At 44.1% G+C, this 22195-nt stretch overlaps 1 protein-coding gene across 1 annotated transcript; it reads left to right on the top strand.

The window, feature by feature from the left end:
- The first annotated feature begins 14849 nt into the window (after positions 1-14849).
- c1ql2 (complement component 1, q subcomponent-like 2) lies at positions 14850-16584 on the top strand. The gene is made up of 2 exons (XM_023999385.2): positions 14850-15571; positions 16088-16584. Exons 1-2 carry the CDS (start codon positions 14963-14965, stop codon positions 16265-16267), a joined length of 789 nt encoding a protein of 262 aa, XP_023855153.1. The 5' UTR covers positions 14850-14962; the 3' UTR covers positions 16268-16584.
- Positions 16585-22195: the final 5611 nt, after the last annotated feature.

Below are 22195 nucleotides of genomic sequence, written 5' to 3'. Positions count from 1 at the left end.
AACCTACTCTACATCTAAGGACTTGTTTTGAAACAAGGGTATTGTCTCTTTCTGTGTTACCCCTGTGACTGGGTCATCATGGCTTGGACTGGGTTTTCTGACCTGAGGGTGCGATTATTATCCCACATGTATCTGAGTCAGGCTCTGCATCTCATTCTAGCCACAGCAGAAGCCTGAAACTGGGTCAGAATCATAATACAGGCTCCCGGGCCTACAATGGACCAAGCCATAATAATGTGACACACCTATAGTCACACACACTCTGTAAGTGGGTCAAACTGGACAGAACAACAATCATATGAAACAGACTGTCTATAATCAGATAACTCTACAATGACATGACTACATTTATGTCAATATAGGGCTCAGACTGGAGCAACCAAATCAGGAAACAGACCAATAACAGATCCTTGGAGTCAGTCATCTGGCCACAACTTTGTTATTGCCAGACAACAGAGACATATCATATTTCCACAGCAGACAGCCAACCATGGGTCTTCAATCCAAAGGGCTTTAATGGCATGGGAAATATTGCCAAAGCAAGTGAAATAGATAATAAACAAAAGTGAAATAAACAATAAAAAATTTACAGTAAACATTACAATCACACAAGTCTCTCTCTCTCTCTCTCTCTCTCTCTCTCACACACACAAACGGTCTCTCTCTTTCTCTCTTTTTCTCTCCCTCGCTCTCTCTCTTACACACAAACTCTCTTTTTCTCTCACTCTCTTTCAAAACTGTCTCCTTACCCATGTCTGTCTCTTTTTTATCTGTCCTGTCTAGATACAGATGTAGATGCTTCCAGTATGATGTAGTGCTGACATGAGGAGAGGCAGACATGATTCAGGCGGGTTTTAGTTACATTCCTTTCAATCGACCTTCCTCAGAGTTATCTCCAAAGTTAACAACTACTACAGACAAATCTATGCTGGGTGGGAGACGAGTAGAGTAGAATAATGTTGTACCTCGCCTGAAGAGTACTGGAGTACAACTCTGACAAGAGCTGACACAAAGAGCGCTCCAAACAATGACATGCTGATGCTGTAGAACAATTAGAGTAAACCCCACAGGCATGAAGAGAAGGCAAATACTGACCCAGAACAAAACAAATATGTACCAGGACAAACATAGGCTCAAAGCAATGAAAGGATACACAAAACTGTCCTTCAAACTTTACGGAGGACATACCTGATACCCGAAGATGGTTTCGAGCAAAATGAGATTAGACAGGGATGAACTACAGCTTTTGTTTATTTTTCAAGGTAGAGAAGAACATACAGTGCATAAATAAATGTATAATAGTATTGTATCTAATATCAATAACTCCTCATCTCATCTCACATTGACCTTGACAGCTATTCTATCATGAAGGAACCAAAAAAGGCTTTATATTTGACGAAACTGAACTTCTCAACTGTCAAGCTCATGATCTTATCCTTCTATGTGAGGGAGGAACAGGATTAAAGGGTACAATTGCAAATCCCTTTTTCTCAGGAAAAGTTCTAAAGCTATGAAGAGCCGAACCGAGAAGAGTGTTTGAGGAGGATTGATTTTAAATGTCTTTGCCTTTGTGTTGTTTTATGTGGCAGCCATAGCTCACAGACTGCTCAGTGTTCTCCACCATGTCCCAATGGCAGCTACAATGTCTTATAGTCTTAATACTCAACAGTAACTGAGCTCATTCCCTCAGCCTCTCCTCTTGTGTCTCTGCACACATGTCTAATGGTAGTTCAATCAACTATAAGCTTAACTGAATGACCACAGAGACAGAATACATTATGGAATGTTATTGAATAGTTTTGGGTAGGCCTCGTCTCCGAGGAATGCTCCTCAGACCCAGATGCTGATGACAGGTTGCCCTATGCTGGGCAGCTGCCCTAACCCCCCCCTGCTGGGAGAACAGGGATCCGATGACAGGCCTTCAGTTTGTGGTGGTGGGCAGGTGGAAGGTCGTTAGAAGACTGTTGCTGCAAAACAGCAAGTGGGAGACACAAGGTTTGAGTTGACATATAAATACTCCCCTAGATTCATGCCCATTGGTTGAAAGAAAGGAAACTGATTATTTGTACACTCAGTGTAAATACCTGCTATGCTGATGAGTGAGATAGGAAGCAATGTGAATTATATGAGTTTACTAGATTAATATAAAGTGACGAGCCATTCAGACCAGCCTTACCTATTGAGCTTTCGATAACTACATTATATTGGTGTGTTGAAGTGGTGGTGTATAGTCAGTTCTTTGAACATGACTTGGAAATAAAATACATTCATTTCTCAGTCTCAGTCTCTTCAGCATAGTGACAGACACAGTTCACTTGCAGGCTAAATACTATGGAGCAGAGATGTTGGCTGGTAGCAGGTTCCATGTTAACCTTGGGCAGTGGCAGTTCCAAACATGCCTGCCTCTGGTGCCAAAACATGTCTGCCTCTGGTGATGATATACAGAGCGACATACCAGAAGGATGTGCATGTTATGTATTTGAAAGTATTACATACAAGCACATCCAGTGTTTTTAAGCAGGACACTGGATATAAAAAGATATGTTCAATAAAAGGTTTATCAAAACAACGCTTCATCAGGTCTTACACTGGTCAACCTTCGAGATGTTCATGTACAGTATATTTCATTACATAAGAATTGTCTATGGAGAAAACACTTGAGTGCCTTTGAGGTAACTGTAATGGGCCCTCTGTCAGCTGCTGACTGTGCCATGCAGCATTAGGAAAGCGTTTGGGGAGGGCCTGTGGCTTTCTGGGTAGGGTCACAGCTGAGCACACAGTTTGAGAACAGCAGAGCCCCATGGTCCTGGCTGTATGCAAGGCTGACCGTGCATTTGTTTTATTCATATCTCCGATGTTTCACAAACAATTTAATTAAAATGGAAACGTTGTTTGTAAGATCCATTAATTATACAGAGCGTCTTGTAGATCACCAGTGGGCTGGAGTTTTTTCCTTTTTATGTAGTATTATAAAAGGTTTGTGCCTCTAAAACTGAACGGCCTTATGAACTTTAATAGCAAATGCTACAATTGAATAATTGACCAGTACATCAAGCACACAGTCCATGTCTGCTTCCACCAATCACCCCGTAGGGCAGCTTCAAGAGAGCAGTGTGATAGGTGGAGACAGTTTGACTGGACTGTGTGGTGCTGCCACAGCAGTGTGTGGTGATGTCTGTGTGACACACAGAGCTGGCATCTTGCTCTCTTGTGGCTAGGAGGTGTGTTGAATTCAAGGAGGTCACAAAGTGGCCTGGTGGTGTAGTGCTGTAGTGTGGCCCTTGTCTGGAGTCCAGTGCTGCACTGTGCCACGTTGTGTGCTATAAGCAGCAAACTGACATTTACACAAGAGTGGAATGAGAGAAGGTTTACATTTAGGTATTGGCCACTGATATTTTTACTGCTGAAAATGTGTCATGGTACAGACGTGAATTGTTGTAAAGTCTAGAGCAATGCTTTTTTCTGTTTACACTGCATGTGTGTATGTTTGCGTGACTTGTATTAGCTCCCCAAGCGAATGCCAAGGCTTTAGCTCTGTGGGATAACAATCTTGTGGCACAAAGACCGCCCAGGTTCAAACCCAGTCAGTCACACAAGCTTTAATTTCACCTTCAACTGTCCTCTGCAGGGCCTATGTGTGTATATTTTCCTTGTTGGGTGTTTGTTACTCAACCAGCCTTCACATTGGTTCATCCCGCAGCGTCAATTCTGTTTACCAAAAGTGGCCCACTAGGCGGCGCACATTCCTCCAGAGGCTCAGACAAAAAAACACTTTGAGCTGTTTAACGCCATGTTGTGAGGTCGTCTTTCCCCAGAACCCCTAGCCCATTGGCACAAAACAGTGTTGACTGTCTCTCAATCTGACAGGAAGTCTGTTGTGGAGAGAGTTCATTTCGCCTGTTGTAAGAGATTGTAGAAATGACAAGAAGAAAGAKAAAGAAAGATCTACCCCCCACTATCAGACAGCATTGCTCTCTTTGTATCAGATTGGTAGTAAACCGTGGTGACTTAGTCATATGTTGCCGACCGCCTCGATTCGGTCTTATGTAGTTTTTGAGCTTGTGTTTTTTATATTGGATAAAAGTAGAGACTCAGAGCTAGAAAATGGTATTACATACACTGCAGTTGAGGAACAATGGGAAAGTCATTCTGCTTTGAAGGTTGATAAACTTGTAACCCCACTTTTGTGAAAATGGCCCTTGAATGTTTTGGTACACCTACTGGAGAGCTTTTCTTTGTCTACCCCCATTCAGCATCATTCACACCTTCTTAAACCGTAGCCCCACCCATCTCTTTAAGGATTCACATGTGAGGCCATTTTGTAAACGCATGCTATATCAAATAAAATCTAAGGATTTTAGGAAGGTGTAAACAGGATAGAGGATACAGAAGGTGTAAACGGTACAGTGAAGAGGTTACTTGCATAGTAGCAATAAGACGAACAGAAAGTGTCCAGATAAAAATAGTTTATCATTATTAGATGATTCTTACCCAACACACTTGTCTAAATAAATGGGTCATGTTAAGGAAATGCTATAACCACCCCTCACTATTGTCTAGACATGTACACATGTTAATGAAATACAACAAATGGCTGTAATCACAGCCAGACACACCTGGGCGTGATTAATTTGATGGGTCATGTAATAATCCGGCTGAAGTGGAGTCTTTTGTTAAGACATGTAGCTAGCTAGGTAGCTAGCTGGCTAAACAATGAACCGGCATAATCCCAACTCATACTACTACCAATAGTTTCATTGCCATGAATCTTCATGTAGCTAAAGCTAACAAACTAGGTTCAATGTTAGCTAGCTAACATTAGGCCATRACTAGCAATGCAAATGGGTTTCTGATTCGAATATTACTACACGTTACGTCAGCTAGTGAGCCAGCAAGCTAACGTTTGATAGCTAACTAAGTAATAGTATGCTTTAACTGCAATAAAAACAACTTTCTGACTAAATTTGAAACGTGTATCTAAAAATTTAGCTAGACTCTTACCCGTATACATGGATGAACGCTTCACGGCACACTGGAACCGTTTAACTCTGTTTGTTTGTAGCTACATCTTGTTTGGCCAGTGTTGTATCACTCCGGTTCACACTGACCATGGTGTGTGCAGAAAGTAGCCCATCACTTTTTCCAACTGATCTGTCGATAGCGCCTGCTAAATTCAGGGCATTGTTATTGTTGAGAAAAGTAGCAAAACTTTTGTAGTTCTTGATGGCTAACATAATATCTTTAAAAAACGGCGAGGTAGAAAGGATTGTCAACACTGAACAGCTCACGTTATAGACAGAAGCATGCTACATGGCAGACCAATCCAAACTCATCTCCCGGCATGTCCAGCCCACCCATTATCTCAGCCAATCATAGCTACCGGGAAGGTTCTTAACTTTTTCCTTGGCTAATCCAAATATGCTTGTATTTTATTTGTATTTATGGATGGAATGCAAGTTTGTTATTAAGGCACATGAATGTTCACATATTCCAGAAGGCATTTCTGCCCCAAAAAAACATTTTGATAAAAAAATTAATGTTTACGTTCAAATGCCGCTCCTGTGAAGTAGTGACGTGCGACATACGCTTAGTTTCCTGAAACGAGTCACATATAAGTAAAAGGTCAGATGGCACCTAAAGTCACAGACAAGCTAATAGCGGCGAGCAGGGATTCATCACCATTGGAGCGGACAATGTGAGTCAAATAAAAAATCTCATCAAATTTTATTTGTCACATGCGCCGAATACAACAGGCGTAGAACTTTACCGTGTAATGCTCACTTACAAGCCCTTAACCAACAATGCAGTTTTAAGAAAATAGAGTTAAGAAAATATTTACTAAATAAACTAAAGTATTTTTTTTTTTAAACGAACACAATAAAATAACAATAACGAGGCTATATACAGGGGGTACCGGTACTGAGTCCTCGTGTGGGGGTACAGGCTAGTCAAGGTAATTTGTACATGTAAGTAGGGGTAAAGTGACTATGCATAGATAATAAATAGCGAGTAGCAGCAGTGTAAAAACACGGGGGGTGTCAATGCAAATAGTTTGGGTGGCCATTTTATTAATTGTTCATCAGTCTTCTGGCTTGGGGACAGAAGCTGTTAATGAGCCTTTTCGACCTAGACTTGACTACCCGGAACCGCTTGTGGTGCGGTAGCAGAGAGAACAGTCTATGACGGGTGACTAGACTCTTTGACAATTTTTGGAGCCTTCTTCTGACACTGCCTAGTATATAGGTCCTGGATGGCAGGAAGCTTGGCCCCGGTGATGTACTGGGCCGTACGCACTACCCTCTATAGCTTCGGATGCTGAGCGAGTGGAGCTGAGTGAGTGGAGCGAGGAGCGGAGCTGAGCGAGTGGAGCGAGGAGCGGAGCTGAGCGAGTGGAGCTGAGAGAGTGGAGCGAGGAGCGGAGCTGAGCGAGTGGAGCTGAGAGAGTGGAGCGAGGAGCGGAGCTGAGCGAGTGGAGCGAGGAGCGGAGCTGAGCGAGTGGAGCTGAGTGAGTGGAGCGAGGAGCGGAGCTGAGCGAGTGGAGCGAGGAGCGGAGCTGAGCGAGTGCAGCGATGAGCGGAGCTGAGCGAGGAGCGGAGCGTGCCCATTTTGACTTGAGCATGGAGCGAGATTCCCAAAGGCTGGAGCGTCGGCCTTCTCGCACACTCCAATTTCACTCTAGTAGCGCTCCATTAAGGCTCACTTCACGAGCTCAGGGCATGCCTGGCCCAGCATGCATTTAGTAGTCTTCTTGTGTGCTGCTTTAGCCCCTTGCTTTAGCTACTGTCAAATAATTTTTATAAAGAAACTGATAAAACACATGTGCTAAATCAAGGTGACTTACAAATATGAGGACCAAGAGAAAGATAGGGAGTGCAGTAATGTAGTGCCCACAACTAAATAATCATTGTGGAATCTGAAAAGACATGTATCCTAGAAGCATGACGGTGTACTTACTACGTGCACATACTAAAGGAAAGGATGAGGTGGGTAGATAACTAAATGTGTCATTGTAGCAAAGTATTTATAAACAAAAAATGTGATCTCTTAAACGTTTCGTTACTTTTTGTTCTATAATCTATACAATAGGCCATGATTGATTTTGGCCCAATTGGTCAGGCATATTCCCAAGTTCAAGGAGCTATTTTGTCTAAAAACCTTTAGGACTACCTATATATATATTATTTAAAAAAAACTCTGCATCTCTGCCCAGCCTGGCAAGAGTGGCCAAAATGGTGTTTAGCATCCCCAGTGGGTCTGCAAGTGTGGAGAGGGTATTCTTCGCTCTGGCCTGCTCTCCATGCACCATCGCATGAGCCTGAAACCACAAACTGGCCAAACTTGTGTGTTTCAAAAAATGAATTCAAGGGCACTAATAAGTAATTTTTGGTTTAATTTGTATTTAATTCTAAGTAAGTCACAGCCTACACTACCGTTCAAAAGTTTGGGGTCACTTAAAAATGTCCTTGTTTTTTAAAGAAAAGCAACTTTTTTTGTCCATTAAAATGACATCAAATTGATCAGAAATACAGTGTAGACATTGTTAATGTTGTAAATGACTATGGTAGCTGGACATTTTTAATGGAATATCTACATAGGCGTACAGAGGCCCATTATCAGCAACCACCCCTCCTGTGTTCCAATGGCACATTGTGTTAGCTAATCCAAGTTTATAATTTTAAAAGGCTAACTGATCATTAAAAAACCCTTTTGCAATTATGTTAGCACAGCTGAAAATTGTTGTTCTGATTAAAGAAGCAATAAAACGTGCCTTTAGACTAGTTGAGTATCTGGAGCATCAGCATTTATCAAGCTCAAAATGACCAGAAACAAAGAACTTTCTTCTGAAACTCATCAGTCCATTCTTGTTCTGAGAAATTAAAGCTATTCCATGCGAGAAATTGCCAAGAAACTGAAGATCTCGTACAACGCTGTGGGAGGTAGAGGTAAAAAAAAAACACTCCTGCTGCTGTTCCCACATCCCATTAGCCTTGCTTCATAACCACAGTACAGAGAGAGAAAAGCAGGTTGTGCCAACTATGATGTAGACTGAAACCTTTTAAATGTGCATGTTGTCTCAAACCAGGCCATCTAAGGCATTACTCATGAAAAGCCTGATAGGCCTCGTAATATTAGAATGTACCAAACAATCTCACACCCACAGGCACACTCTTATGACTTTGTATTACAGCACTGATAAAACTAGTGAAGAGCTCAGAGTTTGTTCAGAGACACTTTCTCCAAATCCAGGAGAAGGATGCTAATCACAAAGTATATTGACTTAATTACCGCTCCCAGGGGGTGTTGATCGGGGGGAGGGGGGGGACACGATGCCCCCCCCCCCCGCTTCCTGCTCCTTGCTGTGTTTGTGAGAAACTCATCAGTGAGGAACGAGGGGAATAAACACTGGTGCCTTGTTAGCCGCTAGTTTAGCCTACTGAGACAGGGGTGTTCGAAGTTAAACCCCGGATCTAGGAGATAAGGATTAGCTGAGCCCAGCAACAGAAGGAAAGCCGGTGCTCTGCGCCAGATTACAGTGGAGAGTTCAAGCTAGCAGCAGGGTGGTGCCACTTTGCAGCCCTCTCATGCATGGGCTTTCAGACTACAAATTGCATGTAGACCCACTTGTATTTAGTGGTATACTGTGCATTCGGAAAGTAATCAGACCACTTCACCTTTTCCACATTTTCTTACGCTACAGCCTTATTCTGAAATGGATGAAATCTTTTTTCCCCCTCATCAATCTACACATAATACCCCATAATGACAAAGCAAAAACAGGTTTTTAGAAATTTTTGCAAATGTATTAAAAATAAAAAACTGAAATATCACATTTACATAAGTATTCAGACCCTTACTCAGTACTTGGGGAGTTTCTCCCATTTTTCTCTGCACATCCTCTCAAGCTCTGTCAGGTTGGATGGGGAGCGTTGCTGCACAGCTATTTTCAGGTCTCTCCAAAGATGTTCGATCGGGTTCAAGTCCGGGCTCTGGCTGGGCCAATCAAGGACATTCAGAGACTTGTCCCGAAGTAACTCCTGCGTTGTCTTGGCTGTGTGCTTAGGGTTGTTGTCCTGTTGGAAGGTGATCCTTCACCCCAGTCTATGGTCCTGAGTGCTCTGGAGCAGGTTTTCATCAAGGATCTCTCTGTACTTTGCTCCGATCATCTTTCCCTCGATCCTGACTAGTCTCCCAGTCCCTGTCATGTGCCTTTTACTGAGGAGTGGCTTCCGTCTGGCTACTATACCATAAAGGCCTGATTGGTGGAGTGCTGCAGAGATGGTTGTCCTTCTGGAAGGTTCTCCCATCTCTACAGAGGAACTCTGGAGCTCTGTCAGAGTGACCATCGGTGTAACGGAATTCGTCCTCCTCATCTGACGAGGAGTAAGAAAGGTCGGACCAATGCGCAGCGTGGTAAGTGTCCATTATATTTAATAATACTGAACACGACAACAATACAAAAATAACAAAGTGAATAGAATAGAAAACCGAAACAGTTCCGTGTGGAACACACAAACACGGAAGACAACCACCCACAAAACACAACAGAAAACAGGCTACCTAAATATGGTTCCCAATCAGAGACAATGACTAACACCTGCCTCTGATTGAGAACCATATCAGGCCAAACGAAAAACCCAACATAGAAACACAAAACATAGATAACCCACCCAACTCACGCCCTGACCAACTAAAACAAAGAAAATACAAAAGAACTAAGGTCAGAACGTGACAATCGGGTTCGTGGTCCCCTCCCTGACCAAGGCCCTTCTCTCCCGATTGCTCAATTTGGCCAGGCGGCCAGCTCTAGGAAGAGACTTGGTGGTTCCAAACTTCTTCCATTTAAGAATGATTGAGGCCACTGTGTTCTTGGGGACCTTCAATGCTGCCTCAACACAATCCTCTCGGAGCTCTACGGACAATTGCTTCGACCTCAAGGGTTGGTTTCTAAAAACCTGTTTTCGCTTTGTCATTATAGGGTATTGTGTGTAGATTGATGAGGATTTAAAAAAAATCTATTATAGAATAAGGCTGTGATGTAACAAAATGTGGAAATAGTCAAGGGGTCTGAATACTTTCCGAATGCAATGTACCTTGCGATTTCCAGTGTAATGGCAGTGTAATGTTCTGTTATGATGCAATGTTCTTATGATGAGTAACAAAGCCTGACATCTAAAGACTTCTGTAAACTCCCCAAGCTAATTCCTGGGCTTTAGCTCAGCGGGTTATCACAGTCTTATGACAGTGTGATACGTTTAATAAGACTCACAAGAGACCTGAGTTGGACAACTAAAATTAGTCTCAAAGTAACCCCAAAGTTGACTTATTTGACCTTTGACCAGTGTTCACAGAAAGTACTCTGTGTCAAAATGAAATAGGCCTGTTTTAGCTGTTTTATGCGTAATCTAGGACTAAATGCTCAACATTACATGCAACATCAACACAGGGCACTGCATTGCTTCAGCCTTGGCTTTATGGTAAAGATTAGGCTACTGTGCGCGTGTAGACACAATTTGTCATTGTGGATTCCAGGTATACACTGTAAAGGGGCTGCCGTGAATTTGACAGTAACTTACAGGCAGCTCATTGGCAAGTTAAATTCTGTCTTTTATATTACAGTACACCTACTGTAATATAAATATGATATCAAAGCAAGTAATGTATAATGACACTGTACAATACCGTACAATTGACTGTATTATACTGGAAAAAAGTTAATTCTACCGTAATATGAATGACTGAATGAATGAATGGATGAAATTCATTGAAGGGAGGCTGGGTTTGTATTTCACAAAATGTTTCTATAATTGCAAGGGATTGGTGCAAGCAAGTTGGCTGCTTGGTAGTTTTTACACATTACAACATACAGTATTAATTAATATTTTGTGTTTTATATCACTTGCACTTCTAGAAGTGGTAACAAAGACTTTCAAACTGGCAGCGACTACATGGCAAAACAGACCAAAAGAACATGGCAAAATGCTCAACCATTTAAGGTTAAAGACTTGCTTTCACTCCAATCTGTCACCAACCTATACATTTTAAATTGAAAGGGCACTATAACCACATGCAGGTTAGCGTTTTTCATCATTAATCTTGTTCTGGAGGCAGCTCTGCAGAGTGGTCACTAGCTAGCACAGCCACAGAGTCATAAAATCGGATTTTAAACCTAACTCTAACCTTAACCACACTGCTAACCCTAATGCCTAACCCTAATCTTAAACTAATCTTATGACCAAAACACTCGTTTTAGTTGTCATGAATTTTTACAATAATTTTGACTCTGCAACTGGTCTATCGAGGGGGAAATTGTTCAGTTCTGCCTACAGGACAAGACTCATGACAATAAATGTCAACCTGCTAAACACGTAGGAGTTAAATTGGTACAGCATTCCCAATCATGGGTGCAACAAATATAGGCTCTTACAAAGCATACCTCAAAAAATGTTAATGAGACAGAAACAACAATACCATGCACCCACTAGCAGTCAAAAGGTTTTTTGGCATTCCAAAGATACTGTACAATACTGTATTATGTGGGGTGGAATTACAATACCATTGGAAACACGGCAATTATTCCACCGACCACAACATTTCCCCACAATGCACCATAATTTTCAGTATGATGCAGTTAATAATCTACCATGCACCCAGAGCTGACTACCACGCACCCAACCTGATTACCACGCACCCAACCTGATTACCACGCACCCAGAGCTGATTACCACGCACCCAACCTGATTACCACGCACCCAAACCTGATTACCACGCCAACCCAACCTGATTACACGCACCAGAGCTGATTACCACGCACCCAACCTGATTACCACGCACCCAACCTGATTACCACGCACCCAGAGCATGACTACCACGCACCCAGAGCTGATTACCACGCACCCAACCTGATGTTACCACGCACCCACCTGATTACCACGCACCCAGAGCTGACTACCACGCACCCAGAGCTGATTACCACGCACCAACCGATTACCACGCACCAACCTGATTACCAGCACCGACCTGATTACCACGCACCCAACCTGATTACCACGCACCCAACCTGATTACCACGCACCCACCTGATACCACGCACCCAACCTGATTACCACGACCCAACCTGATACCAGCACCGAGCTGATTACCACGCACCCCGACCTGATTACCACGCACCTGACTGATTAACCCCACCAGAGCTGATTACCACGCACCCAACCTGATTACCACGCACCCAACCTGATTACCCGCACCCAACCTGATAACCGCACCCAACCTGATACCACGCACCCAGAGCTGATTACCACGCACCCGACCTGATTACCACGCACCTCAACCTGATTACCACGCACCAAACCTGATTACCACGCACCCAACCTGATTACCACGCACCAGAGCTGACTACCACGCACCCAGGCTGATTACCACGCACCAACCTGATACCGGCTGGCCGGCTCTGGCGGGTCTGGCTGGCCGGCTCTGGCGGGTCCTGGCTGGCCGGCTCTGGCGGGTCCTGGCTGGCCGTCTGGCGGGTCCTGGCTGGCCGGCTCTGGCGGGTCCCTGGCTGGACGGCTCTGGCGGGTCCTGGCTGGACGGCTCTGGCGGGTCCTGGCTGGACGGCTCGGGCGTCCTGGCTGGTACGGCTCTGGTGGTCCTGGCTGGACGGCTCGGGACAGACGGACAGCGCTGGGCAGGCAGACAGTTCAGACAGCGCTGGGCAGGCAGACAGTTCAGACAGCGCTGGGCAGGCAGACAGTTCAGAACAGCGCTGGGAAGGCAGGCAGTTCATACTCAGGCTGCGCTGGAGAGGAGGAAGGCTCTGACAGCGCTGGACAGGTGGAAGCAGCTGGAGAGAGAACCCGGAGAGACAGCCTGGTGCGGGGGGCTGCCACCGGAGGACTGGTACGTGGGGTGGCACCGGGTATACCGGACCGTGAAGGAGGACACACGCTCTTGAGCACCGAGCCTCCCAACCCTACCAGGTTGAATGGTCCCCGTAGCCCGGCCAGTGCGGCAAGGTGGAATAGCCCGACTGGGCCATGCTGGCGAACCGGGGACACCATCTGTAAGGCTGGTGCCATGTACGCTTCATGACACCCGGCTCGATGCCCAACCTAGCCCAGCAGTGGGGCAAGGTGGAATAGCCCGCACTGGACTAAGCACGTGTACTGGGGACACCGTGCGCTTTACCACATAACACGGTGTCTGACCAGTACGACGCTCTCTCACCCACGGTAAGCACGGGGAGTTGGCTCAGGTATCCTACCCGGCTTTGCACACCTCCGCGTGTGCCTCCCCCAAGAAATTTTGGGTCTGACTCTCGGGCTCCCAACCGCGTCGCCGCGCTGCCTCCTCATACCAGCGCCTCTCTGCCTTCGCTGCCTCCAACTCCGCCTTGGGACGGCGATATTCCCCTGGCTGAGCCCAGGGTCCTTTGCCGTCCAGAATTTCTTCCCAAGTCCAGGAGTCTTGGGTTTCTTCCCGCTGCTGTTTCCGCCCTTCTCCACTCCGCTTGGTCCGTTGGTGGTGGGTGTTTCTGTTACGGCAGATTTCCTCCTCTTCGTCAGAAGAGGAGGTGTAGGGATCAGACCAAAACGCAGAGTGGAAAGTGTCCATGTTTTATTAACAATTAAACTGAACACTAAACAAAACAAAATAGCAAAAGAGAATCTAACCGACAAACAGTCCCGTGTGGCACAACTACTGACACAAAAGACAAACACCCACAAACACACACGTGAACCCTGGCTGCCTAAGTATGATTCTCAATCAGGGACAACGATCTACAGCTGCCTCTGATTGAGAATCATACCCGGCCGAACACAAACAACCCCACATAGAAAATGACACAGACAACCCACCCCAACTCACGCCCTGACCAACTAAATAATACAAACACAACAGAAAACAGGCCAGGAACGTGACAAAAGCTGGAGAAACATGAAAAAGWCTGCACACATCCAGTCAGATGCAAATGTATTTTGGTCAGTTGACATTCATCAGAGCATGTCTTCACATACCAGTATGGTGCAGTAAAACGTTACAAATTATTACATTTTTTGTTCTTGTTGATGTTACCCAAAATTACAGTTTAAATTAGTTTTCCGTTACAGTGTATGGCTTTTGGTATTATCACAGATGTAGATTATTTTCTCTAATATTCTTTGGTTCTTCTTTGGAATGGATATCTTCCTCACCTTGATGCATTGAATATAAAGGGTCAATTGGGAATTTTTAACTAAATAATAGTAACACAACAACATGTGGAAAAAGTCAAGAGTTGTGAATACTTTCTGAAAGCACTGTAGATGTGTCTTCTCTCAAATAAGGAGAATTCACTGTCAACATTTCAATAATGGGGTTTAAGTGTTAGTGAGGCTCTTAAAACAATTCCACATGTCATCTTAGAACCCCCTACCCCTCCCCCATTAGACTTTTAAGAGTTAGAGACGCTCTCTGATCTAATATTCTCCTGGTAGGTGCAGAGGATGTATAATTCAATAATTCATACATATAGATGGCATGATTATTGTTGCAGTCTTAATCTAAATGGCAGCAAGCTTTGCCCTCAACTTCTGTTACGTCAGCGCCGCTCTACTCCCCTCTGTTGTTGCAGACGGGCAGAAATCGCTCGAAGCTTTTTCTATTCAGCGCCGAAATCCAGCGAGTGTCCAGCCATGCCACAACGAATACTTCCCCTGTCAACTCTGTGAAGCGTAGTGATACTGGCACAGCGTTAAGCGCCCCAAGGTGAACTAAGCTTAAGGTTACAACACATTTGTTGTTTTCATATTTTTTTATATTCCTTGAATAGAGTGATTCGTTTTTGGAGCACTTGCCTTTTCTGCATTGAATTGTAGCGCAATCACAACCTTTCACCATTACTTCCCAAAGCAAAACAGACTTTTTAGCGCTTGCTTCTCGGACTCTCCAGAGGAAGCGTGTTGTTGCTGCTGTGGTTGGCATCGTCATGGTGTTAGCGCTTATCATAGCGATACCGCTGCTGGTCCAAGCATCCAAGACGGACGCACACTACGAGATGATGGGCACCTGTAGGATGATATGTGATCCATACAACCCCAAACCCAGCGCCAATGCTCTGGAAGTCATGCAGGACCTGAGTGCCATCCCATCCCCGGCGTTCTCGCATGGGACTAAAGGCGATCCGGGTCGGCCGGGGAAACCAGGACCGAGAGGTCCGCCAGGCGAACCAGGTCCACCCGGTCCAAGAGGACCGCCGGGGGACAGGGGGAACTCGGGGAAACCGGGTTATCCCGGCCTTACCACGGGGGAGACGGCTAAAGGGACCGTGAGTAGCGCTAGGACCGATAATGGCGAGGACCGAGACTCCGCAATTGGCGGCACAAAAATCGCATTTTACGTGGGTCTGAAAAACCCCCACGAGGGATACGAGGTGCTAAGGTTCGACGACGTGGTGACAAACCTGGGGAACCATTACGACCCGTCTACCGGCAAGTTCACGTGTGAAGTGTCCGGGATCTACTACTTTACATACCATGTGTTAATGCGTGGAGGCGACGGGACCAGCATGTGGGCAGATTTGTGCAAAAACGGACAGGTACCTTATATTACGCAATTATATTTCCTCTTATGCAAAGTCAACATTATATGCTATACACTTCTGTAATTGAAGGAGAGCGGCCGCATTCACTGTGCATTGATCCAGATTGATATTGGAGAGTTATTACGCGCAGAAAGCGCTTGTCTCTCAAAACGGCATCTACTCCGTGCACTTAATCTCACTCAGTAAATTCAGTCAGTGAATGAACAGGCTTGGACCACTTCATTTATCAGCAAGGACAAACTAATCGCTTGGTGGTTTTTACAAGACCTTTGTCGTCTACTGTAGCGGTTAGCCCTACCCTGGCCAAACCATCTGGAGCCATTTGAGCTGTCTAGCCTATGCACATTGCCAACATAAACAAACAAGAAATCCTTTATTAGTTTGGTAGGTTCAAAGTGGAGAATCTATAATGTTTCAGCATTGGGTCAAGGGTGGACACGAGTCAGTCAATAGTCTAATAATTAATGTTGCAAAGTCCTTCACTACTCTAATAATGTATATTATCCGCAGGTCCGCGCCAGTGCGATAGCCCAAGACGCAGACCAGAACTATGACTACGCCAGCAACAGTGTAGTGCTTCATCTAGACTCCGGGGACGAGATCTACATCAAGCTGGACGGAGGCAAGGCGCATGGGGGAAACAACAACAAGTACAGCACGTTTTCCGGTTTCATTTTGTATCCGGACTAAACCTAGACATGCAGGGATGTGAACTCTACTATCATTATTAGACTCTATCATACCTAGAGCAAGTTGCCCGTTGTCCGGGCGCCCCTGTAAGCGGTTGTGCGTCATTTGTTTGTATATTTGTGGGGTTTGGGGAGCCAAGACATGCCATCCGCCCGTATACAGAAGACATTTCCGTGTGATGTGGTATATTTTGCTTGAAAATCTGTCTGTTTCCACTCAAGATATATAGCCTATTAAAATATATATGTATCAAAAATAAGCAACAAAGATGAAAGTAAGGAGTCAGACTTCATATTTATTGTTCCACCAAGGTCCGTATGTTACAAAAATGTTTTATGTCATATAGTAGCTTATTCCAGTACACTACGTCCATTGAAAATAAGTATTTCAATAAATTATGTTTTCTATTATGTCAGTTTATTTGTGGAATTTGTTGTCATGTTTAAGATCACATTCATTCTTCAAATAGATTGTAGATTATAGATATCATTTTAACCATAAATTAACCACCCTCCCAATAGATTTAGCCTAGAATGTGTGGCCTAATACATGTTTTTAACGGAGTGTTAGCTAAGAATGCCATTGCGCTGCGTTTTTGTCTGACTCTGTCTGGAGCTGTCCTCCACTCCACATTATAACTACAAATAGGCTGTCCCTAGGCGGGGGAATCTGTATTCTTGTCTCACGCCTCCAGTCTCCATCCAGGGGTGTCACTACCGGTGTCACTGTCGGTGTTTGTGGTGGGGACGGTTGGAGATGGATGTCCTACGGGGCACAGACTAAGGCCTGCATGGCTTAATTTACCTCGACACTGATCTATTCACGCCCAATTAATATTGGAGGGACGTGGGTCTTAGCACCTCATGTTCTACGAAGATGTCTGGGACAACAGCTTAGAAATCATACTCCACTATGGTACCCGTCCATATATTGAACAGATAGCACAACAGACCTGATGGCTTATGATACTTCGCCTGCATGCTAATCCTGTATTAAGATCTTTAAAGCATGCCCCCTCACAGCCACTGGGTAAACATGTGTTATTCATCAAGCACTTGTTTTTATTTTCTGCTTGCACTTGGCTTTTAATGCCGTTATTGTTTGCACAAATACTTTTGAATATGTTTGAGTGTTTTTTCAAAGGTTGGCATTTATTGTCATGAATCTTGCCCTGGAGGCAGCTCTGCAGGGTGGTCGAAAGGTGGCAAAGTCATAAAATCTCATTTTAAATCTAACCCTAACCTTAACCCTAACCTTAATCAGACTCCTAACCCTAATGCCTGAACCTAATGCCTTGCCCTAAATTAAGATCAAAAAGCACAATTTTGTTTTCATGAATTTTTACGATAAAGCCATCTTTGACTTCGCAGCTGTACCATCTAGCAGAAATCGCTCAGTTCTTCCTCAAGATCAAGATTCATGGCAATAAACGTCAACCTGCATGTTTTTCACGTGTCTTGGTAGAAGGCTGATTAGCTGATTAAAATCCACAGGTTAACAGTGGTTCATGTTAACATTTAGTTAATGATGCCATTCTTCTTCCTCGAAATAATGCACAAGCATCTAAATAGCCTTGTATACGGATTTCCGAAGTCAAGCTGTTGGTTGCATTTGCTAAAGTTGCTGCGCTGCAGAGTGCTTAAGCACCGTGGACAGCAACCGCCGCCGGACAAGTGGTTTCAGCACCATGGACAGCGCAGGTTAGGCAAAGACAGACGGTGAATCCCAAACCAACCTCTCGCCCCTACCAACTCGCTCGGAGGGTCCTCCTTTGTCACTGTTGCTGATGAAACTCCGAGGGTGACTTCCAGAGAGTGGCGATGGGATCCATAAATCCATCAACTTCGGGACACACTCGCCGGGGCAGCAGGTAGCCTGGCGGGTAGGAGCGTTGGGTCAGTAACCGAAAGGTTGCTGGATCGAATCTCCGAGTTGACAATGTAAAAATATGTTGTTCTGCCCCTGAGAAAGACAGTTAACCAGCTATTCCCCGGGAGCCGAAGACGTGGATGTCGAATAAGGCAGCTCTCCATACCTCTCTGATTCAGAGGGGTTGGGTTAAATGCGGAGGACACATTTTAATTGTACAACTGACTAGGTTTTGACTTGAATGATACAATTCATGTTCCACTTTTAAATAATAAAAGGAGCATGATATTAAAATGAACAACCCCCCTATTGATTTTATCCCCAATTGTCCAAACTCCAAACATATCACAGTGGGTGTCGGGATAGCACTTCGCTCTGAAACCTGCATCCTTGCTGGCTCCGTCGAAGTGGCTATCTGAGGGTCTAATTAGCTCCGACAGCTTCAATAATTTTCACTCCCTGAGGTTTGGGACACTTTTTCAAATGCTGGAGGCGCGTGAGAAAGCACAAATGGCGGGGCGTGGCGAAGGGGGGATTTTGGATTCAACAGAAACAGTTTCCCCTATACCAATAGGGTGCGTGCAATGTGGGCTTTAGTGATGACGGGTTGACTCATAAAGGCGTCTGCATGCTATGGAGCCAGATAGCTGCCAAAAGTTTGAAATGATGTACATAAACTATTGATTTAGAACTACAGAGAGTTACAGGAGCTGCCCCCACTATTCCAGCACCATTTCAACATCATCAAACCACCTATGCTTAATCTGCACAATGGTCTTCAGAATCCTGAAGAAGACCATTGAAAGCCTAAATGTCAATCTTTTAAACTTGTCTAATAAAACTACGCATTTTTACTGATGAGCGAGCATTGTGCACTTTCCTGTCCAAGGATGTCTACACATGTTTAGGTTGCACCTTTACTCACATTGGTTGAGCACCTTCTACTTCTTCCCAACTAAAAGATACAAAAATAATTTAGTCCAATCAAGGTAAGCTAAATATGATGTGGCTGTCCATGGTTCTGATTTCTGTGCTTGCATTCATGCAAGTAGAAAAAATATGTTGTCTCACCCTACTTGAAAAGAAAGCCAATGCTATCATCCTATCTTTCATGTTGACTAAACAGTATATCACTCTGTCGTACAGTAAACACTTTTATTTTTTGTTGTCCTGGGCTACCTGGCTAAAATGCTTGCTCACTAGCCTAACTTCCTTTCCATGGGCAACATTAGCTAGTTAACATTAGCCTTCTATATCTAGCTACATACTGAACTTCTATCTTCTCAGGCCAGGGGCACAATGTAGGAATTTATGGTTGGATCAGAATCGATTATAATTATTGGCCAGTACAGTGACGTAAAACCACAAGTCSAAATCCCTATCTCAATACATGGCTTATTTAGGAAAGGGTCAATTTTAGTTAGCAAGCCACCTGACAACAACACAACAAGATCCAACAATTGAAGTTGTGTCTGTCAAAGACATATTGCTCTCATTCGATGTAGTTAGAGAGAAACCAAATCCAAACGGGCTTCCCTTGACCCTTTTTTTGGTGCGCAAGGACCATTCACAGTTGAGCTCGCTCAATTTAGCTCAATGCTGATGAGCTTTTATAAAATAAAAAAAATTAGGGGTGGCCAAGTGCTCACTGGCTTACTTCCCTTGCATTCAATGCTACAGGTGGCAACAATGTCATACTCTTGACCAGATAGACGGCCTATACATACAGAGACAAAGGGGTGCTGTTTCGCTCACTCGGATGGCTTTCTCTGGGGAGATACATTCAACCTCTTGCTAATTGAAGGAACATTCTGAAACACAGAGAGACGTAAGATACATACATTTTTCATTTTTTCATGGTAATTTTGGTTTCTCTTGGCAGCCATGAATACATGCCCCTACTTTTAGCCCGCAGTCCCCACGGATATAACCATGGGGTGGGCGGGTTTAGGGTCATGAAATATTTATATCTAGGCTGATATAGGCTACATTGAGGTTTTCTTTGATTATTTTTAGGCTATCTGGCATTAGTGCGTAAGCCTAATCTCTAGGGCCTAACTTTACGGGCGCCAAATATCCTACACGCCAATCGTCAAATGCTTTTGAGAATGGGCAGAAAAAGTTAATGTCGATCCACTGAGGAAAAAAGGACAATGTCAGAATTTAATTCAGTAAGAGAAAAGCTGCGAAATGGAGAGTTGAAAATAAAGAGACGGAAGGGCCAGAAAAGTCATGTTTTGGAAAGATTTTGTGAAGTGGTAAAAGAGGATGATGCCTATGTTATGTGTGATGATTGTGAGGTGCTATACAAATTCGACAGTCACAAGATGGGGCCTTCTGCCGTGTTCACGTGCTAGTCGGAACTAGGTAATGCGGAAAATCCCGACTTGATAACTAGTTGTTGATAAACACGTGCAGCGTTTAAGAATTAGCAAGTCGGACATTTCTGAGTTTCCTAGTTCCAACTAGCATGTGAACACGGCCTTAAAATAGGCCTATGACACATCAAGGGAACTGAAGCCTTCTGTTCAGATGGGTTAAATGGAAACTGAAATCTCGACACTGACTTTAATCTATAATCTTATTGCAGAGACGACAGAGAAAACTTTACAGATGTCAACTAGATTGAGGCATTCATTCTATCATTTACGACATAATTCGGGTGACCAAGGGTTTATTTTGTCATCTAGGGCAAGATATTGTATAATGACAGAAGAGAAGCTGCATGTATTTAATTATAAACAAGTTGACTAAGAAATAGCCTGCCAAAATGTTGCAATTATATGCAGAAACATACACCCCCTGTCAAAAAAGAGTTCTGCCTTCTCTGTAGCCTACAGGCCATTTTCTATATTAGCTGACCTGCACACCACTAGTGAGCTTGTCTCTGCCCTCAGAGATAATTGAAGTAGGAAACTGATAACTAGGTGAATTTATTCAACGAAAGGCTAAAGCAAAAAACAACAAATCAAGTTTATTTTCTTGTTTTGATGATGGAGAACAGTTGGGAAAAGAGAAGTTGGGGGAGTTAATAGGAACTGAGAGAGTTAAATTGCTGAGTAGTCCTGTTCTCACTGATTCTGTGAGGTGTACCGTAGGCCACATTATACTACTGTACATGTAGGTGTCAGCATCATCATACAGGGGTAAATTAACTGGTATGACACAACTAAAATGTGACTAAAATCTCACAAAAATATAAGTGTGTGTGCTGATAGAAGTAGCCTACACATCAACTACTGGCCACTGTGTGTCCATCAACCGTGTGACAGGTGTGGGAAGGTTGGAGTCACCACAGAGCTGCATTGTGGGAACTCACCATCTGTTTCTTGACTTCCAGAGAGGGACTGATCACGTAATAATCTAAATCAGTTTATTAGCCATTCCACAGAATGGTGGGGATTTTCACCCATGATGTTTAAGTAGGAGAGAGAGAGACCCTTGACCTCACCAGTTGCACTACCTCATCTCTAGATTGTGATATGGAGGTTTACTTTGAACTCAAGGTCAAAGCAAGGGTTCTCCAATGCCTCCATCACAAATAAACAGGGGTCTCAATTCTCTCCCAATAACCGTCAACTTGTGACAGACACATGTTTACTGCTGTCCCTCCACTATGGTTGAAGCTTGCCCCCTAAATTAAAGGCAACAGGTTTTATACCCTGGCGTAAAAAAATGAACACAGTGGGAAATTATATAACACTTCATTCAGCACTCCCCGTCTATTTGGATTGTCTCTCTCTCTCTCCAGAGAGACAAGAGGCAGGTGTGCTTTATGTCCCTCACTGACACCTGACACACACTCTGACAGACACTAGATTCCCTCCGCACCACCACTAATAAAACAACAAGACGTTCTCTGTTTCTCCAGGAAACAAATGGAGGAGGACGAGGCCTTCGGTTAGTGTTTAGCATCCCACACTAACTTCTTCTGACAAGAGGAGTCACTTTGAAATAGTTTTTTTAGTCCAGGAAGATCTTTGAAAACTAAAGGGAAGGAAACAACAAAGGCAAAGGCACTTAAGGAAACATATTGTCCCAATCGTACCCATATGAGCT

This window comes from Salvelinus sp. IW2-2015, linkage group LG2 (assembly GCF_002910315.2).
Source record: "Salvelinus sp. IW2-2015 linkage group LG2, ASM291031v2, whole genome shotgun sequence".
In the NCBI taxonomy this organism is placed as follows: domain Eukaryota; kingdom Metazoa; phylum Chordata; class Actinopteri; order Salmoniformes; family Salmonidae; genus Salvelinus; species Salvelinus sp. IW2-2015.
This window is presented reverse-complemented; position numbering and strand designations above follow the sequence as displayed.